This window comes from Lepidothrix coronata, unplaced genomic scaffold (genome assembly GCF_001604755.1).
Source record: "Lepidothrix coronata isolate B3197 unplaced genomic scaffold, Lepidothrix_coronata-1.0 Scaffold84, whole genome shotgun sequence".
Classification (NCBI taxonomy): domain Eukaryota; kingdom Metazoa; phylum Chordata; class Aves; order Passeriformes; family Pipridae; genus Lepidothrix; species Lepidothrix coronata.
The window spans coordinates 3,208,800-3,227,310 of NW_016690264.1; the positions used below are offsets into that span (position 1 = coordinate 3,208,800).

Sequence of the window (18,511 nt, forward strand, 5' to 3'; positions counted from 1 at the left end):
ATTCTACTTTGAAAGCTACAAAAGCCCAGATCAGTATCTCTGCTTAGAGTCCTCACGTCACAACCTGTGGGATTTTAAAGGGCTGAAGAAGAGGAAGGCAAGAGGCAGGTTAAAGTCACCTAAGAGAGCTTCTATGGAGGTTTTGGGACTAGTCCTGACCCAGCTGTCCCACTCTGAGCTGTGTGCTATGTCAGACAGATGAGAGGACTTACAGGTGTTTGCTGTCTTATGATCCAGAGCTGTTATCTTCTGGGTGTATGTTAGTTTTGCCCAGAAATTGGCTTTTTATCAATAATCTCCCAAGTCCTGAGGCACTTTGGGACTTTACTGCTGTGTTTCTGCAGCTCTCATTCCTGCCCCTCTAAGAAAGGCTTGTTACAGTCAGCAAACCCTTCTCCCTGAGCAGCACAATACCGCAGGACACTGAAATGTTGTGGTTCCTAGTTGCCATCTGGTTTCTGGATTTGCTCCCGAGGCCAGTGCCACCAAACAGCTGGTGGCATTCAGCTACTCAGGGGCCTTGGCACCTGCAGCCCCTCTTGCTGACATCAGAGCAGCAGCCCTGGGTGGTGAGGGGGGATGGCCGGGGCTGTAACGTCAGAGCAGGCAGGGTCCCTCGGAGGGCTCTCATGCTGCCCAGGCACTGGGATGCTTTGCAAGAGCTGGCAGGGACACTGGATACTGGCTTTCTGAAATACTTGTCTGGGAGAGCCAGTCACTTATTTACCTATTTGAGAGCCTCCTGCTAACGAGGGGCAGAGCAATTATTCTCCCTCCCACCACCCCCCATCTTTTTGCAAAGGAATTTTTTAGGACTTGCTTTTCATTCTGGATCTGAGGGGTTCATTTTTGTAGCCTTCATCTCCCTTATGGCGTGTGAATAATATGTATGATCACTGGTGAGAAAAAGAAGTCCTGAAGTGTAATCAGGTATGTTGGTGGAGGAGCTTGCCTGAAGCCAAAGTTGCTCTGAAAAGGGACTCTGCTCTGGACCAGCAGTGCTGGGGTGGCTGAGGGACATGGTGCATGTCCCTTGTGCCCTGAAAAGATGGGTGGATGAAAGGTCAGAGAGTATGTCCCATCTGAGCTGGGACACAGGCTGAAACAGGGGCCAGGCTGTGGGGGTACCCTGCCTAGTGGGTAAGTTGTGTTTGTGTGGAAATCCCACCAGCAGCTCCCAGAAATGCTTGTCCAGTCCTGCAATGCTCAGATGGAGCAGTTTTTTTTTAAAGGATGTTCTCAAACCCCTGTTTTCAGCATGGGCAGCCAGGTACTGTGGTTGCCTGAACAAGCAGAGCCTCTCTCCCTGGCACTGGCGTGCTGCCTCTTGTTGTTCTAAACCAGACACAGAGCAAAGCTCCCCGCTCAGCAGCAGGGCTAATCTGGGCTCATCTGACATTAGTGTAAACTGACACTCTTGGGAATTTGGGGACAGAAAACTTTCCCTGGGGAAACAGCCACTATGCAAACCCTGCCTTGAGAAACCATGGAGAAAAGCAGCGGAGAGGTGCAGGTGCCTGGAAACCACCTCCTCCACTGCCGGGGGGCTGGGAGCATCTGCCCTGGCACCCTGGGGAGCTGCTGCTGGGGAGGCTGCACTTGCAGGATTATTTGAAGGGGGTTTGCTGAGGTTAGAGGAATGTCAGCCACATTCCTGTCCCCAGTGGGGCTGATGCCCTGCAGAGCAGAGGAACTGGCAGGGAATCAGCACCAGCTCTGCAGCACCCTTAAACCAGCCCCCAGCAAAGTCCTTCCCTTCACTTCAAGCACAGGGTATCCCAGCAAGGGTCTGTGTCTTGCTGGAGTCCTGCTGTTGGCTTGGGCCCGCAGGACACTGGTGATACCAGAACAGGTTTTCTGGGAGTAGATGCAGCCTTTGAAAGTAGAAATGTCCTTGGAGCCATGCTGGCAGCCTTTCCGGTGCCTTTTGTTGTGGAGCTGGGGATTGTGTTGCACTCCACAATCCACTACTGTAATCCCCTTGGAGTCCTGTTCTGTTTTAAGTTTAAACAGGGTGCAGCTGAGACTGCTAATGCAGGTGGTGCTGGCGAGGGGTGCAGAGTTTTCATTCTGCTTCATGCTCCCCTGCAGGTCCTCTATGGGCTGTAGCTGATGGATGGGGTCATGCCTGCCAGGTCCCTGTGTCCTGAGATGTGCTGGTTCTGCAAGGGCTGGGGGAAGGAGAGTTTTCCTGCCTATCACCCGGACCCAAGCTGGTCCTCAGGAGGGCTGGATCCTGCTTTCATGCCCACCCTAGAAAGGCAGCAGAAGGAGCTGTCTTGTTTTCATTCCCCATCAGCATCAGCCTAAGGGTAAAGCACTGACCCAGGAGCTGCCAGTCAGACATCCCTGCTTGGTGCCAGCTGGGCAGTGGCACAGGCTTTTGTCAACCCAGGCAACATTTAGGAGGCTGAAATGAGAGTGACATCTCTGACCTTTTGGTACCCATGAAAATAAAACTGTCTCAGAGCTTTTTGGAGCTTCCAGCAAGCTGGTGTGACGGGAGAGCCCGAGATCCCGGCAGTGTTTCAAAGCCAGGCCATTCAGTGCTGGGCTGCAGTGGGATCATGGTGTTTCAGAGAGAGGGAACAGTCAGGAAAGCTGTCCAAAAGCTGTCTGGTCTGGTGGTCAGGAGGCTGGCATGGACTGCTTTGTATGCAGCAGGGCTTAACCGGGTGGCTCTGAGCCAAGCCTGACCTAACCAGCTTATTTCCCTGCTTCCAGTAATGCCTGTACAAATGCGCCGGGGCCTGAAGGTCACAGCCACGTGAGCAGGGGTCTAGGGATTAGCTGTGGGCAGAGCATGGCTCTCCTGGGTGTGTTGTTGTAGCCCTGAGCCCCAGGAACGGCCATGGCTGGAGTCAGTGTGGCATTGGCACCTCGGATGGGTGTTGGAGAGGCAGGGGGCTGGCTGGGAGCGGCACCTCCTGTACCTGGCACTTCTCGGAAGTCCAGAAAAATAGGTAAATGTTTACTAGTCCCATTTCACCTCTAATTTTCCTTCTGGATGTTGGTCACACTGGCCAGTGGGTTGCTTTTTTGCATGTTTTCCCTGCAAGAGTGTCTATCTCTAGTTTTGGAAGAAAGTCCAGCAAGTTTGCAAAATTCTGCAAGGCACCTGGTTTGGAGGTGCCCACACCTCTGAAGGCCACAGCCAAGCTCAGCTGAGCATGAAAGGTCCCTCCTGCAGCAAAGGGCCAGTGCTGTCCCCATTCCAATAGAAGTTACTGACCTAGTGTGGTGCACAAGTGCATTTCTCTTAGAGCTGGGAGATGAGCTATGGAAGTCTAATTCCAGATCAGGGCATCATGACTGAATGGTGATGACGCATCTCTAGGCACTGATGTCATCAGCCATGAAAGCAAAATGACATCTAACAGCGTCTTCAGCACAACCATCTCTAGCTGCCTCCACAGAGCTCTGACTTCATAAAACTCTGTTTCCATTTGGAGCTGTTTGACTGCTCTCCCCAGGGGATTTGGAGGAGAGGGAGATACGTGTGGGTGCTGTGGGACTTGACCGAGCTCTTCCCTGTCCTGGGAGGGAGCTGGCAGCAATTCCCAGGCCAAGAAACACTCAGGGCTTGTTCTGTAGTGCACCTGTGGGAGACAGCCTGCAAGGCTGCCTGACACATTCGGAACAAACCTGATGTTTCTCCCCAGAAAAGCCAAACTTTGTCTGTCCTATTGCAATGCTCTGATCCCCTCCTTGCTGTCCTGAAAAGCCCAGCAGGCCCCAGTGCTGAGCCCATTAGATGGAATTACTTAATCCGGCCCTGACGAGTGGCACCCACACCCAGGAGCAGGTCCCTTCCCCTCTAATCCCTCGCTGCCATCGGCCGCTTTAGCACGCGCGGGGCAAAACAAGCACCACGTGAGCAGATGGTGCCTTCTCGATCCTCCCGCCACCACAGCCCTGCATAAAACTGCCCCGTTACCTTCTTCCCATGAGACGCCCCCATGGTCGGATGTGTTGGCTGCGCTCCACTCTCCGGGATGTGGGACCGGCCAGCTCCCTGTGGTCACGGCTCCGTTATTCCCGGGGGGATAGGCAGCCGTGCAGCTCCCGGCCCCTCGGCTGCTGCTCCGGGGAGACGTGGGTGAAATCCAGCCTGTCTGTGGTGGGGTCGGGCGGGAAAGCTTGCTTTTCCTCCCTTCTTCCAGCACGTGGAGAACTCATTTTCTTCATGCACCTAAGGGCTGGCTCGCACCCAGGCTCTGCCCGGGCACAAAGGCAGCTTTCATGCTGTGGATGCCCGGTTTCTAAGCCGGGATCCGTATTTTGAGAGGCTGTGGAAGATTACAGTAATTGCACTTGACAGGGCAAGATGTCACAGGATACGGATTCGCCCAGCTGCGGGCCCGGCACCCGCAGGTCCTTGCCTGTGGCATCTTTCCTCGATGCTCCTTTGGTGCTTTGCTGAAATAAACACCAAAAAATAAAGGAGGATTATCCTTCTACTATGTGTCTGTATCCTGGCTCTTGGCTCCTGTTGCAGCACTGGATTTTGCAAACTTTGCTCCTGCAAACACCCCAGGCTGCCTCTTTGCTGCTGCAGCGTTGGAGCCTACTGTGACCTCAGGTGAGCCAGGTTACCTGAAGCTGCATTCTGGGAGGCTGGGCAGATCAGGCTTGTGTTTGGTGAGGACTCCGGGGGATGTGGCGCAGTGAAAACCAGCCAGGTGGGTGCCTGTCCCCTTAGTAATACAGCTTTCAATATGCCAAGGCACTGGAAAACCTCATTTGAGGATTGCTGTCCCTGCAGCCACCGTCCTTTTCAAATCTTCTAAAAAAAATAGCAAGTTCAATTTGACTCCTGAATCCATATTTATACTCTGCCTCCCAGTTTCTGGATATTTGAAAAGTAGTGATTTTTTTATCAGGACATGGAGACTTTGGCAGGAACGGCTCTTCAAAACACTGGCTGCTAATGAAGACCCCTGCACAGGAGTTTTACTTTTAGCTCTCTCTATTTCTTGCAAATAGTGATGTACCTTAGTAACTGCTCCATGATGGATTCAGAGCTAGTTTTAACTGCCTGTAGTGTGCCGAAACATAAATTTCCTTTATTTTGGCTCTAAACCAGATTTCTAATGTGCACTGTGAAGGGGTAGGAAGAGTTTCCTGCAGCTGAAAGGGGCTGGTTGTTTTCAGGGCTGTAGTTGATGCTGTGCTCTGGTTTACCCCATGCAGCCACCTTTACAGCTCTTGGGCTGTTTTGAGTTTGGTTTATGAGTGAATCTAGATCCTTTGAGGGGGCTTAAAATAGTTGGCATATTTATGCTGGCAGCGCTGCGGGGCTGTGTGATGTGAGGGCTGTTGTGTCTGCTGCCTTGTGTTATTTCTCACTCCTGCCACGGGTAGGGATGATTCAGCGCTTGGGATTAACCACTGTTGTTGCAGCAGATTTAGGGATCGATTTATGGCAGAGGCTTCCCTCTGTGCCATCAGGTGTGTGTTAAGAGCGTGGGAGGATAAGCTGGGATAAAGTACTACACCTCTTGGGGGATTCCTCTGATGGTTGTTTTGGGGTATTATTTCAGTTTTACCTTTGGAAGTTCTTACAAGTGTTAGACAATTTGTTTGGGGATTTATCCTTGCTTAGGGAAAACCAGTTGACTGGTGACGTTGGGTTTTGGATCCAGAGTTTCATCCCTCAGGTGACCAACACATGACAGGCTGTGTCCTTTCCTGGCCTTATCCTGCCAATGCTCCTCACTTCTGTTACTCTGGGGTGACCTGAGGGCTCGAATGACTCTGTGAACTGCCTGTCAGGAGCTGTGCTGAGGCTGTTAGAGTCAGAGAAGGCCATGCAGGACAGCCTGTTATCCCCCGCAGCTCCAAGTGCTCCAGCAGAAATGCTCCACCGTCATGTTATGCAAAACTGCTGGTCTGCTTCAAAGAATGGGGAAAAACCAGATATAATCATCGGAAATTAAAGTCTGTACATGATGCAAATTCATCCCTGTCAGTGATGACAGATAAGCCCGTCTGTCACCGGCACAGCTCCTCTTATCTTAGCAGTGCTGGTGCTCAGGGAGGGTGTGGGAACAGACTGTACTTGGGTGATGCACCCGGACTTGAGTGAGGGCAGATGCTCCCCCAGCATCTGCTCAGCGGTGGGCAGTAGCCTAGGAACCACTCTAGGAGGAGGACTGCGTGGCTTCTCCAGCCTGCCTTTGGGCAGGGATCTTTCCCCTCCTGGTAGTGTTGGCTGGCCCCAGGTTGGGGTGCAGTTCCTGGAGCAAAGCAGGTGTGTGGGTGCCTGCAGGGGGGTGCCAGCCTGGGTGCATTATATCGCTCCAGAGTGATGTTGGCTCTGGCTCTCCTGGTAAAAGGCTCCCACCTATTGGTTATGCTGCACAACTTCAGCTACCCAAGACACCTGCACATTCATCCATCTATCTCTCTCTGAGGCCAAAGTCAGGTTGGCACATCCCTGGCCTTATCCTGATGGGGATGTGTCACAGAGGATTTAGCTTAACCCAGCTAAAGACTTAACCCAGGAAAGATGCAACCAGGTGGGGAACTTGCTTTGGTCTGCAAGTATTAACCTACATTGCTGCATGCCATCCCTGTGGACTTCTGGCCTTATTGTGGCTGTAGGAGACTGTGGGGCATTGGCAAGAGCTCCAGGGGAAAACCACCAAGGTCTGAGCTTGGGATGACTTTACCCTGTGCCATGTGGGGAGGGGGAGCACCCATGTGCAGGGCTGTGGAATGGGTGATGGTGATGCTTGACTGGTGGCAGAGGACCTGGCATGCTGTGCCTGTGGGGGAAAGTGTGGATTACGCTTGAAAATGGAAATGAGAAGGTAGTGTGTTATAATTAGAAATCTCATTTAAGAAATTTAAAAGACATTCTACAAAGTTTTTAATTTAAAGACAGAAAAATAAAATACCCCAAATTGACCCATAGAGTAGGACAGCTTGGCTGAAACTTGGCCAGGTGTTTGCTCAGGCTCTCCAAGCACTTGTGCAGCTCTTCTCCAAACCCTGCACAGTTCTTGCTGTGAAACAGACGGTTCCTGGGAGCAGGCAGCAGCTGCTGGGCTGTGTGACCGGGAAGTGGAGAGGCTGGGATCCCCACGATGGAGCTGGTGTACCTGTGGGACTGGTGGAGGTCGTCCTGTGTGGCAGGCTAGAGCTTGATGCTAATCCACCTTCCTGGGGGCACAGCCCTCCATCTCCAGCAGCTCAGGCCAGCCCTCATATTTATTTGTCTCCTTATCATTTTTGATATGCTGCAAGAAAAAAGAGAGAGAGAAAACTAATGAGGAGGTTGGTGGCATAGTGCAAGTTTACAGCGTGGCAGAAGTTGCAGCTTGGCTTGTTGTGGAGGATAATGTCACTGGCCCTTGTCTTCTGCAGACAGGTAGGTGAGATACAGCTTGGGAGGTGCTATGAAGAGGATGGAGCCTCCAGAGCTGGTGTCAGGGGAGGACCACATACCTTTTCAAAGGGGGTCTTGTTCATCAGCCCTTTTGCTCCCAAGAAGACCCAGTTGTCCCGAAAGCCCAGCTCACTCACGTGGCTGCTGCCCAGCTCCATGAAACATGCCCGTACATTGTCGTTCATCCTGAAAGAGGGTAAGAGGGTGGCAGTGTGCTGCCAGGTGGGTGTCCCCTCCTGTCCCTCTCTGCTGCTGGCAGCTCCCCCAGCTGCAGGTTTTTGGGGAGCCCAGTGTTGCTGCCATGGGCAAACTCACTTTGTGGCAGGATCATCGTAGCTTGCTGTCAGCACGAGGGTGCCGCGCCTGATCCCTTGGAGGAAGGTTTCCAGCTTTTTAATGTCTGGGAGAGAAGAGCATTAGGGAGAGAAAAAGGGATTTAGCAGGGACTGTTGTGTGGTAGCTGGGGGAGCCTCCCCTAGGTCAGTGGGAAATGCTGGTGCTAGCCAGGATTTGGGGCCATGGACCTGGGGAAGGGTGGGCTCCCAGGTGCTGCATTCCCCATCCTATGTTCCCACTTGGGCTTTCTGCAGCACCCAGGACTGATGTCCTCCTCTCAGTAAAACTGCAGGGGGGAAATTGCTTCTAAACTTTGCTCGCTAACTGTGAAATCTAGTTGTGTGAATTTACTTCCTGACACAAGAAATGAACCTGCCCAGACACAGAGCTGCCTGCCCTGCAATCATGGCTGTATTGAGGGAATTATTCCTCATCCTGCATCTGTGGGATGCTTGAATCCAATGCCCCATCTAGTGGCACAGGAGCCGACTGCCTTCTCATTCCCAGTGCCTCTTCTATCAAGCATCTTGCTCATAAACTCAGCTGGAAATACCATTATATTGGTGATTCTCCTTAAAAATCCAGTTATCAAGAATAAGTGGCAAAACCAAGGAGCGTAGAGGGGGACTGATCTCTAAGGAAGGCTTGAACAGAAAAGGGAAAATCGAAAGGACTACAAGGGTGGTTTTTGATGAGTCCTGCCAAAGCTGCAGAGTGATTTGGTAACAGCTTGGCAACAGTGGTGGGATTTTCAGCATCCAGCATGTCAGTGTCAGCCAGGTGCTGCCCTGGCTCAGGGCATCTATTTGCTGCTAGGAATACTGTCTGAAGCCAGCAGGCACAGGTCTTTGCTGCCATGCTCCTTGCTGGGCCTGGGGGCCGTGTCTCACTGCCATGCCCTGAGCTCCCTCATTTATTCTTCCATGAAAGGCAGGGAAACAAACTGCTGCTCAGCCACCACCATCATTCAAAAACTGAATTGCAAGTTGCAAAATATCAGGATTAACTACCTGATCTCAGAAAGTACCTTTCTCAAATCTCGAGTGCCCTGGTCTATTCAGGTTAGTGAAATTATGTTTTCCAGGCTACTGGGTGCACGTAAAAGGAGTGAGAAGCCTGTCTTGGATGTGGATGCATCGTGAGGACTCCAGGCTTGATGGCCTCAGGGAAAGCTGGGCTTTTACCGCCCAGGCTGGCAATTCTGGTCAAAGTCCACTCAAATTTATGGTTAAATACATGACAGAGGAGCAGCTGAAGTAGCCAGCAGCCAGCAGCGTTGGTGTGAACCCTGGCTGGGAACCACTAAGCAGCAGAGTGATGGTGCTCACCTCCAGAGTACATGTCGAATGAGTCAGTTTTCAGGAGCTTCCCAGTTGTTCCTGAAAGGTTAAAATTGAAAACAGAGCACAGTGAGTTTGCACTGAGGTGGCTTTAGGCTTTGCCTGGCCATGGGCCAGGGGTTCCTACTCCAAATGCTTTGCTCTTCCCTCAGTGTGTCATATCTTCTGTGTTGCTTGGAGAAGCTCGTGGAACTGTCATGAATGTGGAACTGACCCAGGTGGGTTTGTTCCCTTCTCACTGGCAGTGCTTGCAACCATAACTGTGGCTGTGTGCCCCATGCAACAACAAGATGGGCATGCTTTTGGCTCAGCCACAGTGCCTGGGATGGGGTCCCCAGTGGCCTGTTCTCTCCTGGGAGAGGAAGGAAACCTGGCCACGGGGAAAAAGGAATCAGTGCCCACCTGACTCACCATTCACCAGTGCAATGTTCAGGCCTCTGCCAATGTTGTTTTTGATGCTGCTCATGAGGCTGGAAAGGAAAGCAGAGAGCACAGTGAGTGCAGGGATGCCCTGGAGATGCTGGTGCCAGTGAAACTGTGATGGGGCAAAGAAGCTGGAGACAGCAAAATACTCCAGAAGTGGTAGCAAAGAAATCTATTTACAGAAATTTTTTTTAACCACAAATACACTGTGACAGCCATTGATGTGCTTGGCAGAGGCCAAACTGAAGGCCAGGCCAGCCACGGCTGCTCTGTTCCTGCCATGTGCTACTTACACCAAGTCTTCAAAGCAGATGGAAGGTCCCACCACGTTTGCAGCACCACTGACGATCTTGAAGGCAAAATAATTCTGAGGGCAGCTCTTCTGGTTCCCACACTTGTGCCGGGGCAGCTTCTCACCTGCGAGGGAGGAGCAGAGCTGCAAGCCATGGCATTGGCCCCTCAGGGGGACACAGGCCATGCCCCTGAGTGGCTGAGCAGGGCTGGAACTGGGGATAGTGGCCCACTAAGGGGGTAACACCTGGACTGGCTTCTTGCATGAAGGAGGCTTGTCCTGGGGCTGGGACCAGCTTTGTGCTTGAGGTTTATGGTGTGGAGGCTTGGGGTAGGAGGTATGAGTTGGTGCTGCCAGGTACTGCTCTGGGTGTGAGATGGCACAGCTGCTGCCATAGGGGTCAGAGGGCTGTGTGCCACGAGCATTTGGAGCTGGTATCCAAGGCCAGACCCTCAGGGCTTTTCTGCCCAGAGTTTCCCCACTCTTGCCAAGGCAGGGACCCACCTGGCAGGACCCATGACCTTCCTTCTGTGCCCTGGGGGTGCTTCTGCTGGGGGCAGGGCGATTGCATGAAGGTTTGTGTGCTCGCAGAGCCTGCCAAAACCCCACTGCTGTGTGCAATAGCAAATCCTCCTGTGCTTGGGAGGGTGGGATTTTTGCCTTGGCTCTGAGGACAGCTATCGTGCATCCACCATCACCCTCAACCCTGGAGCGGAGCTGTGGGACAGAGATGAAGTCGAGAGCAGTACTCACTGCTGGGCTTGTTCCTGGCACCTGTGGGTATCAAGCAGGAGGGTTAGACACCCCAGAGAGCAGCTGGCTCTTCCCCAAGCCTGGAGCAGCTGTTCAGGTACCAGCTCCCCAAAACTGGTTCCTATGGCTGCAGGCATCTCTGGACCCACGCTACCCCAGTGCAGCTTCCCACTATGCTGTCCCCTCCCTGCCCTGGTGGTCAGAGCTAGTGGTTATAGCCTTGGCCAGAGATTGCAAGTGCAAATATTTGTGGCAACTATATCCAGCTCTGGGGGCTGGCTTGCAATGGAACCTCCCAGACCCTCCCTCTGAATCTGGCTGGAGCCCCGTTGGTGCCTCACCGAGCCAGCTCCGCAGGCTGATGGTTTTCCAGCTGTGGTGGAAGTACGTCTGCATGATGAACCATGTGCCCAGCAGTGTGATGAGCAGCACCATGCACCGGATCACACCTGCAAGGTGCGGGAGAGGAGCCAGGTGAGAGCAGCAGCCGCAGCTGGGTCAGACCGGGGCATCCCTCTGGTTTCTGGGGACTTGGTTTGTCTGTCCCAAGGTTACCAGGCTCAGGGTGACAGCCAGTGCTTACATGGTGTGGGAAGGCAGCTAACACTCCTTCACCATCTAAATGGATTCTGATCTCTTAATTAATATCTCTGGAGTATGTGGTGATGCTCAGATAGGCACTACCATTCTACTGGGAGGCACTATTCATATTTCTCTCTACATTAAAGTAAATCTGATAATTACTCAGAGAGCTATGTAAATCCAAATATTTCTTATGTTCCCAGTGCTGGGAAGACTGCTATCCCCCAATTAGTCACTTGCTACAGCCGAGCAGCTGCTGATACAAATGTGATTGGCATTTGGCTTTAAAACAGCGCTCATCAGAGCAAAACGTTCCAGTCCTGCATGGAAAGAGAGTAGAAAAATGTACTTTTATTGCAGCTGAATAGCTCTTATGGAACCAGGAGCGTCTCAATAGCCATCTCTTCCCAGACACAGAAGGTTTCACTGGGAAAAATACAACAGGCTGAAATCTACACAAATCTTGTAAAAACCTGATGCTTACACAAAGACCTTTTCTCATGTGCCTGGCAGGGAAAGGTCAGGGCTTAGAAGGCATCATGTAAATGAGATGGAGGCACAAGGAACTGTAGAAGAATGGACAGAGAAAGGTAAATATGTCTCCCTCACCTGATATCCGCATGGTGTTGGGGAGGGAGAGCACAGCTGAGGGGGTGGCCAATGGTCACAGGTCACCCTGAAGAAAAGAAGGCAATGCCATAAAGAGTACCTGTAACCTACCAAAGCCAGGCAGATTCTGGATGAAAAGATAATAGCTATGTTTAATCATATTTATAATAGCTAAGGCATCATCAAAGATGTACAAATTCCTATCAGACACATGTGCTTGATCCCACCCTGATAAGTCCTGGCTCTGTATGCTAGAGCAGGCTGCACTGATAAAGCTCGATCCCTCTGAAGTCTCAGAACCCTTCCCTGTGTCTGTCTGCTGCCCCCTGTGCTCCTGTTTCGTGTTGTGTTCTTGGTAATGGATCAGGTTTTTTCTATTCTGCTGATGAGGTGGATATTTTCAGTCATACCTTTGCTGAATTTCCTTCTGGGATGATGCAAAGTAGGTTTTAAATATTAGGGACTGCAAAATGCTGTCTGAGGACAAGCTGTGATTTGGCCTTGCTCAGTTAGGGGAACCTCCGGGAACGAGCTTGTCCTCCTTCAAATCCAAAGGAGAAAGGAAGAAGGGCAGCACCACTGTGCTGGGCAGAGCAGGCAGCTTTGCAGACACCCAACTTAAAACCAGAAATATTCCCACTCGGCCAAATCTTGGAGCGACTTCACCCACAGGGATGGGGTGTGGTTGTAATTTGGAGCATGAACTATTTCCTACCCGAGCGAGTCCATCTGCTGCCCTCTCTCCCACTGCCACCCTGACCAACGGGACAGGCACCCACCACCCCACGCACTGGGCTCCCAGGGGCTGGGGACCCACTCCTACCTTTGAAATTCCAGGCTGCAGTCTGGTGAACGTCTGTTGTGGAAACCACCCTGGACTCCTAAGGCAAATTGTCACTTGTGAGATGGGTGCTGGTTAATGAGCCTCCTGGTTAATGAGCCTGATGTTAACTGAACAGCCCTATAAGTGCTGTTTGACAGAAAATTTGTAAAAGGGCTGTGCTGAGAGTTGCTTTTCCTGTTTGATGGGTAAATAAGGAGCAACGGGTTTTAGCAGGGCTGGGTTGAATGTTGATTTCAGGCTGCTGCGTCATGAGGAAGCAGAGAAGAGCTTTGCCTCCTGCTCAGCCCTGCTCTGGGTCCCCTCCCAGGGCTTGCCGTGTTACTGACCGTGGCTGTGGTGCGTGTCCTGCCTTGAACCCCGGGCGGGATGGACCTGCATCCCCCCTCAGTGCCCTGATATGATGCTCCCCTTGGTTTTCCCTACACCTAGGGGCAGGTTGCAGCATCATTGTCTGGGGCTTTTAGGCAGCCCCTCAGTGATGTTTCAGGTGTCTGGAGCCCGGCAGTGCTCCCCCATGAGACCCCTCCGCTGTGCCCATGTCTGCTGGGACACTGCAGCAAGGAGGATACGCTGGAGCTGCTCCAGCAGGGAATGATGAGCTTCCCATGGGAGACTGGCCTGTCTGTGTTTTAAAGGAGGCCTTGGAAGGTATTTCTGTACCCTAGGGTATCATGACAGTGTGTTTTTGGTAGTGTATCAGCCAAGCTCGCAGCTTCCCAGCAGAATCGCCCTTCTCTGCCCAGCAGCTATTCCTCCCAGAGGAAGGGGCCTGTGAACAGGAATCTGTCCCTGTGCGAGGTGTCAGGGGGGTCCGTGATTCCCACAGCCCTTCCCCACACCACCTTGTCCTGGTCCATCCCAGCCCCCAGCACGGTATCTCTGAAACAGATTTTAAAACTTGTGATGGAGCTGGGATTAACATTTCACTGAGCTGGTAGAAGAGCCACAGACCTGAAAAAGGATGGTTTAAAGGTTTTGGAGGATGAATGCTGCCTGTGGATGGATCTGGAGGGGCAGTACCAGGCTCTTCCCTTTTGTTCCTTTCAACATGAATTTCTGCTTGTTAAACGCAGGGACACTATCCCAGTCCTGGCTCCCCCATGCCAGTGCCTGATCTAGTGATGGGGTCAGAAAATGGGGGCAGTCCTCAGAATCCCACTTGGCAAGACACAAGAACTTCAAAATTGGTACTGGTTTGCTTCTGGAGCTTGTTGACTTCCCCTCAAGTGCCATGAGCAGAGCCTGGAGCTGGTGAGGATTCAGACCTGGACTGTGATTTGGACACAGTGAGTGGAGCAAAACTCCACTGGGTTTGCAAAACCCTCCCTGTTTGGTCCCCACCTCTACAGTGACCATTGGCCTCATAGGGGCCCATTGCATAGTTCTCTCCTTTACCAAATTTGTGGGTTTTCTATGAACATACTGATTTCATTGCAGAGGAAGAGTAATGGAAAAATAAACCAATAAATGCCAGTGCTTCAGGGAAGTGATGTATTTATTTGGGCTGTTTATCTTCACCTTAATCCCAGATAAAATTTATTGGGTGAAGTCCCTAGGCAGTGAAAATCCTGGAACCTGATTGCATTACAAGAGAGTAACCATGTCCTGTTATTTATATTACATTATTTTATAATTGTTTGCACTGAATAGTTTTTTTTCTTCCTAGTGTTGTGCCAGAATAAAAGGCACCTGTGCTCTGACATCTGCCAGAGACCTGCTGGCAGGCGAGGGAGAAAGGAAGGAACTATGTTGGGTGTTAAACAGAGTTATTTGTCTAATAAACCTGAAATTATTTGCTTAAAAAGCATTCCAGGAACAAAAAAGTTCTTGGACAAATATTGCTAAAGAGGTTCATGGTGTTGTAAGGCAAAGGCTGCACCCAAGCCTGCTCTGGACGAAGTGCCGCTTAGCAGAGCTGAGTTAATTGCTGTCAAGAAACACAGTTTGGTTTTCCAGGATTCAGCAGGTGAATGTTCTGTTGCCTCCTGGCACTGCAGGAAAACTTTACTTTGCTTCCCCACAAACTCCTGCCTTTTTTTTCTATTTTTTTTTTCTGCTTTTGAGCCCTACCTGTCCCTCTGTTTCCCAGCAGGTCCCTGACTGTGAACACGAGCATTTTGCTGTGGGGTGGGGCTGGGGCTCCAAAGAGGGTGACTGCCCACACCAATCGAGTCACCCCTCCAACAATCAGGTTTTCCTGCAAAATTGAATGCAGGGGTGCAGAGGAGGGACTGGTGTTGGGTGGGTGCACATCCACCCCGTGTTCAGGGTTTATCCCACCACAGGAGAATGGAGGGTGCTACACTGCCATTTTCAGTCTCAAAAGGAGTCAATCTAACTGAGTTTTGCCAGCTTACTCAACTGGAGGGGGCTGTTTGCCAGAGGGCTTATAAATTCCTCTGCTCATAAAAATGCTTGGCCAGCTGCTGGATCCACTAAATGGCTGGAGAGGACATCTTATGGCAAAACTGCCCCCAGTACAATCCAGTAGTTATCTGGGGTGCTGACCAATGTTTGCTGCTTTCTACCAGGAAGCACTTGCCACCTCATGTCCTCCTTCCCTTCCATCTAGTCTGGTTTCTCAAAACTCCAGATGATGTAATCAGTTTTTTAAAGAAAATATTTCCCTCTCTATTGGTGCTGTGTGGGCAGCAAGACTGAGTCTCTTTCAGCAGTGCAAGAAAAAATACACAATAACCTGAGAAGCAGCCTGATCTTGGACAAACCACACACTCTGCACAGTGAACATCCTGCAAATTCATCCATAGCCATGACGGATAAAGGGCTTTGACCTGGACCCCACATCACACAGCTGATTCCACCAAATTACAAATCCCTGTTAACACAGGTAGTTCATTAGTTCTGACCATGAAACCAGCACAGTTGCATCTCATGGAAGGAATGCCAGTGCACGGGGCTTCCCCTTCTCCTCCTGTCTACAAGAAGGAGGAACAACCAAAACCTTGCCCACGCAACCTTCTAACCTGCCAGCAAGTAAAAAGAAATGCATTACTTCAGTCATGCTCTAGAAACCACATTTCCCCAGCCAGGGATGGGACAAGTCTACGTACCTTTCAGCGTCCCAGCTGTGCTGTCCCTCTCTGCAGGCTGTGTGGGTGCTGGGGCGTCCCAGGGAGCTGGGGTACCATGTGCTGGGCAGTGTGGCAGTGTAGCTGCCAAGTCTGCCCAGCCCTCTGTGACTCATGGTACCTCCCTGAGCCTTATCTCACTGCCCGGTGTGGGGCTGAGCACCCGACGTGTCAGCCCACAGGGCGCAGTCACCAGCAGTGGTTGGGAGCAGCTGTTCCATGGGAGGGAGGAAACAGTAATTCCTGTGGCCATTACCTCATGTGTTTCTTTTGGAGGTTTTCTCTACTTTGGCACTCACTTTTTTGGCACATCAGAAGAGAAAAACCTCTCTGAGGGCGGTCACCAGCCTGACTCTATGCTCTTGCACCAAACCAGCACACTGGGCAGCGTGGCTGATGCAGGGTTCTGCAATGGGAGCGGGTGGGCAGGAAGCCAGGTCTGGTGTTCCCCAATCTGGAGTAAAGCCAGAATAACCTGATCTGGCAGGATTTCCCTCTGGCTGTGCTGCACGTGTTCGGGCTGCCCCTGAGCGCTGCTTCGCTGCCTCTCATTTGCAGGAGGCTGGAGGTTCCTTTTTCAAGTAAGTGTTTATTTATTCAGCAACAGGCCTGAACTCTGAAGGAGTCCTGAGTTAACTACAGATATAGATTTAGGCTGTTTTCTTTTTAATCATTTATTGTTATTATTATGGTTCTGAAGGAAGAAATCACTCCTTGGAGACTCCAGCCCTGCAGTTAGCACTAGAGGCCCTATATATTTTCAAAAGCTGAACCTCATTTACCTGCCAGCAAGAAAAAAAGTGTTCCCATTCCTTCTTTCCTTTTTCTTTTCCATTCCTATCACTTAGAAGAACCAAATGGCTTCTCTTGGAGCTTTTAAAGTAATTTTCATTCCAGAACCAATGGAGGAAATGCAGGGCTGGCAGCAGCAGCACTGTCTTTGGACTGCAGCTTGCAGAGGGCTGGAGCAGAACCCCTGAGGGACTAGTGCCTCTCCCTGGTAATTAGTTTAATACCTGAGGGTGATCTCTGCATAAAGCTGTGCACTGAGCTTTTCTTTGCTTCCCTCCAGCTCTGGTCCCCAGAGCTGGGCAAGGTGTGCAGGGGGTGCTGAACACCAGGGGAAATCAAAGACCCCTAAACCAAATCCTTCCAGATAGGGAGCAGAAAAGCAAACACATGCTTGGGCTCTGCACTGGGATAATTATTGCCCTCAGAAGGAAATTTTAGCTGCGGTGAGAGTCTAAGCTTAAACAGTACAGTCTAAATCAAAAACCTTCTCTCTCTCCAGGGAAATATCCTTCCCATTAGTTTGTTTAGCTGCTGGCAATAACCGGCTCAGCTCAATAACCAAGTGCCCCAAGCCCCGGCGTGCCACAGCACGTGTCCCTGCTCCATCCACCCGCTTCCCACCCATCCAGGAGCTGGCCCATGGCATGGGGATTGTAGTGCCCTGGGGGAGGTCAGTTACGTGATGAATTTCTCCTCCTGCTTCAAGGCACCTGAGGCCTCTGAGTCCTCTATGGAGATGGAGGCATTGCTGCTGCTTGCAGAGGAAATGAGCAAAAACCATCAGCAGGGCCAGGAGCCTCATCATCACAACAAAGAAATCTTGCTTGAAATCCCTCTGCTCTCTGGAACTGCACATTTCATCCAAGATGTTTCTCTGAAACCACAGGAAAAGATGGGGAGCTGTGCGCTTTCCTCATGGGATGTGGCTATGGCACAGCTCAAGTGCTGGTGCTGGCATGGAGAGCCCTTTTGTCCTATTCCTGCATCCTGTGCTAGCCCAGGTTTTGCCCATCCAATGTGGCACACAGCAGAAGGGGGCTTTTAAATGGGGGCTTTTTTAATGCCACCTAGCTTTAGTGAATGTGTCAAGTGCTGGGAACAGGACATCAGCTTCATCTCAACACAGCAAACAATTAACTGGTGCAGTGCAATGGAATCACATCAGACTCATCCTCAGGCTCCCCCCAGAGGTTCTTTGTGATGCAGAGAAAGAGAAATGAAGAAAAAATAATAGATGTGATGTCAAAAAGGTGCCAAGGTGGGGAATGAGCAGTCTGTGGTGCAAAGTCACTGCACTGCGATGAGCACCCTGGTAGAATTGGCAGGAGTGGGCTGGTACGTAAGGAGCTGCTCTCCTCATCCTCCTCATCCTCCCTCCGTGTGTCAGTGCTGGGTGTGTGGCCCCTCAGCGGATGGTGGGAAGCCTTGGGGCACTGGTGGCTCCTGCCAAATAGCCCCAGTGGCTGCAGGACTGTCCCTCCCAGGACATGAAAGCTCAGCATCAGGAAGTTTCCCCAAAGATCCCTCACCTATGGGGCTCTGCAGTGGCCAGGGACACGCTGCTTTTCAGGGGTGTGCTCTCTGGAATGAAGTCATGACAAATTCTCTTAGGAAAGGTTTGGCCACTGCCACTTTGCAAACTTTGTCCTGACAAGCCCTGTGGGTGTATGGATTCTGATTGCTCCTGCTGCTCCTGTACTGCAGATGTTAAGTGTAGCACCTTCGAACAACCTGTAACTTCTGGGTTTATGTAGTTTTAAACATCATCTACGCTTCCTGCACAACATGTGCCAGAGGTGGGTGAGGGCGAGGGTTGTCTCTGCAGCCCACACCTTCCACCTGTGCTGCTGTGGGGGGTTATTCACCCACCAATAAACCATCCTGTTCCTGTACTCACCTCTCCTCTCCCACTTTTGCAGAGGTCAATAACTAGCACTATTTCATTGCCTGAAGAGTGAATCATGCCAGCAAACTGCCGGGAAACACATCCCATCGGTTTCCGGAGTGACCGAGCATCCGGGTGAGACGCGGCAGGGTTACCCTGTGCCAGATGAGAAC

General features: G+C 51.4%; 2 protein-coding genes and 1 long non-coding RNA gene across 4 annotated transcripts in view; 1 reads left to right on the forward strand and 2 right to left on the reverse strand.

Moving 5' to 3' along the window:
* Window positions 1–4,163, reverse strand: part of FAM107A (family with sequence similarity 107 member A) — a 28,489-nt gene extending 24,326 nt beyond the window's left edge. For both annotated transcript variants that reach the window (XM_017820499.1, XM_017820498.1), the window contains exon 1: window positions 3,938–4,163. In XM_017820499.1, coding sequence (XP_017675988.1) covers window positions 3,938–3,961 — 24 coding nt within the window. In that variant the 5' untranslated portion in view covers window positions 3,962–4,163. The remainder of the gene's footprint in view (window positions 1–3,937) is intronic.
* Window positions 4,164–4,637: 474 nt separating this feature from the next.
* On the forward strand, window positions 4,638–18,511 carry LOC108500043. Its single transcript, XR_001875744.1, has 3 exons — window positions 4,638–4,682; window positions 11,633–11,709; window positions 18,373–18,511. It is a non-coding gene; the product is annotated as an uncharacterized LOC108500043 (long non-coding RNA).
* On the reverse strand, window positions 6,951–15,759 carry FAM3D (family with sequence similarity 3 member D). Its single transcript, XM_017820524.1, has 11 exons — window positions 15,644–15,759; window positions 12,552–12,609; window positions 11,729–11,855; window positions 10,879–10,986; window positions 10,538–10,558; window positions 9,786–9,909; window positions 9,481–9,539; window positions 9,058–9,108; window positions 7,709–7,793; window positions 7,453–7,579; window positions 6,951–7,244 (listed from the first exon to the last, which is right to left on the reverse strand). The coding sequence occupies exons 3-11, from the start codon at window positions 11,739–11,741 to the stop codon at window positions 7,155–7,157; spliced, it is 678 nt and encodes a 225-aa protein (XP_017676013.1). The 5' UTR covers window positions 11,742–11,855; window positions 12,552–12,609; window positions 15,644–15,759; the 3' UTR covers window positions 6,951–7,154.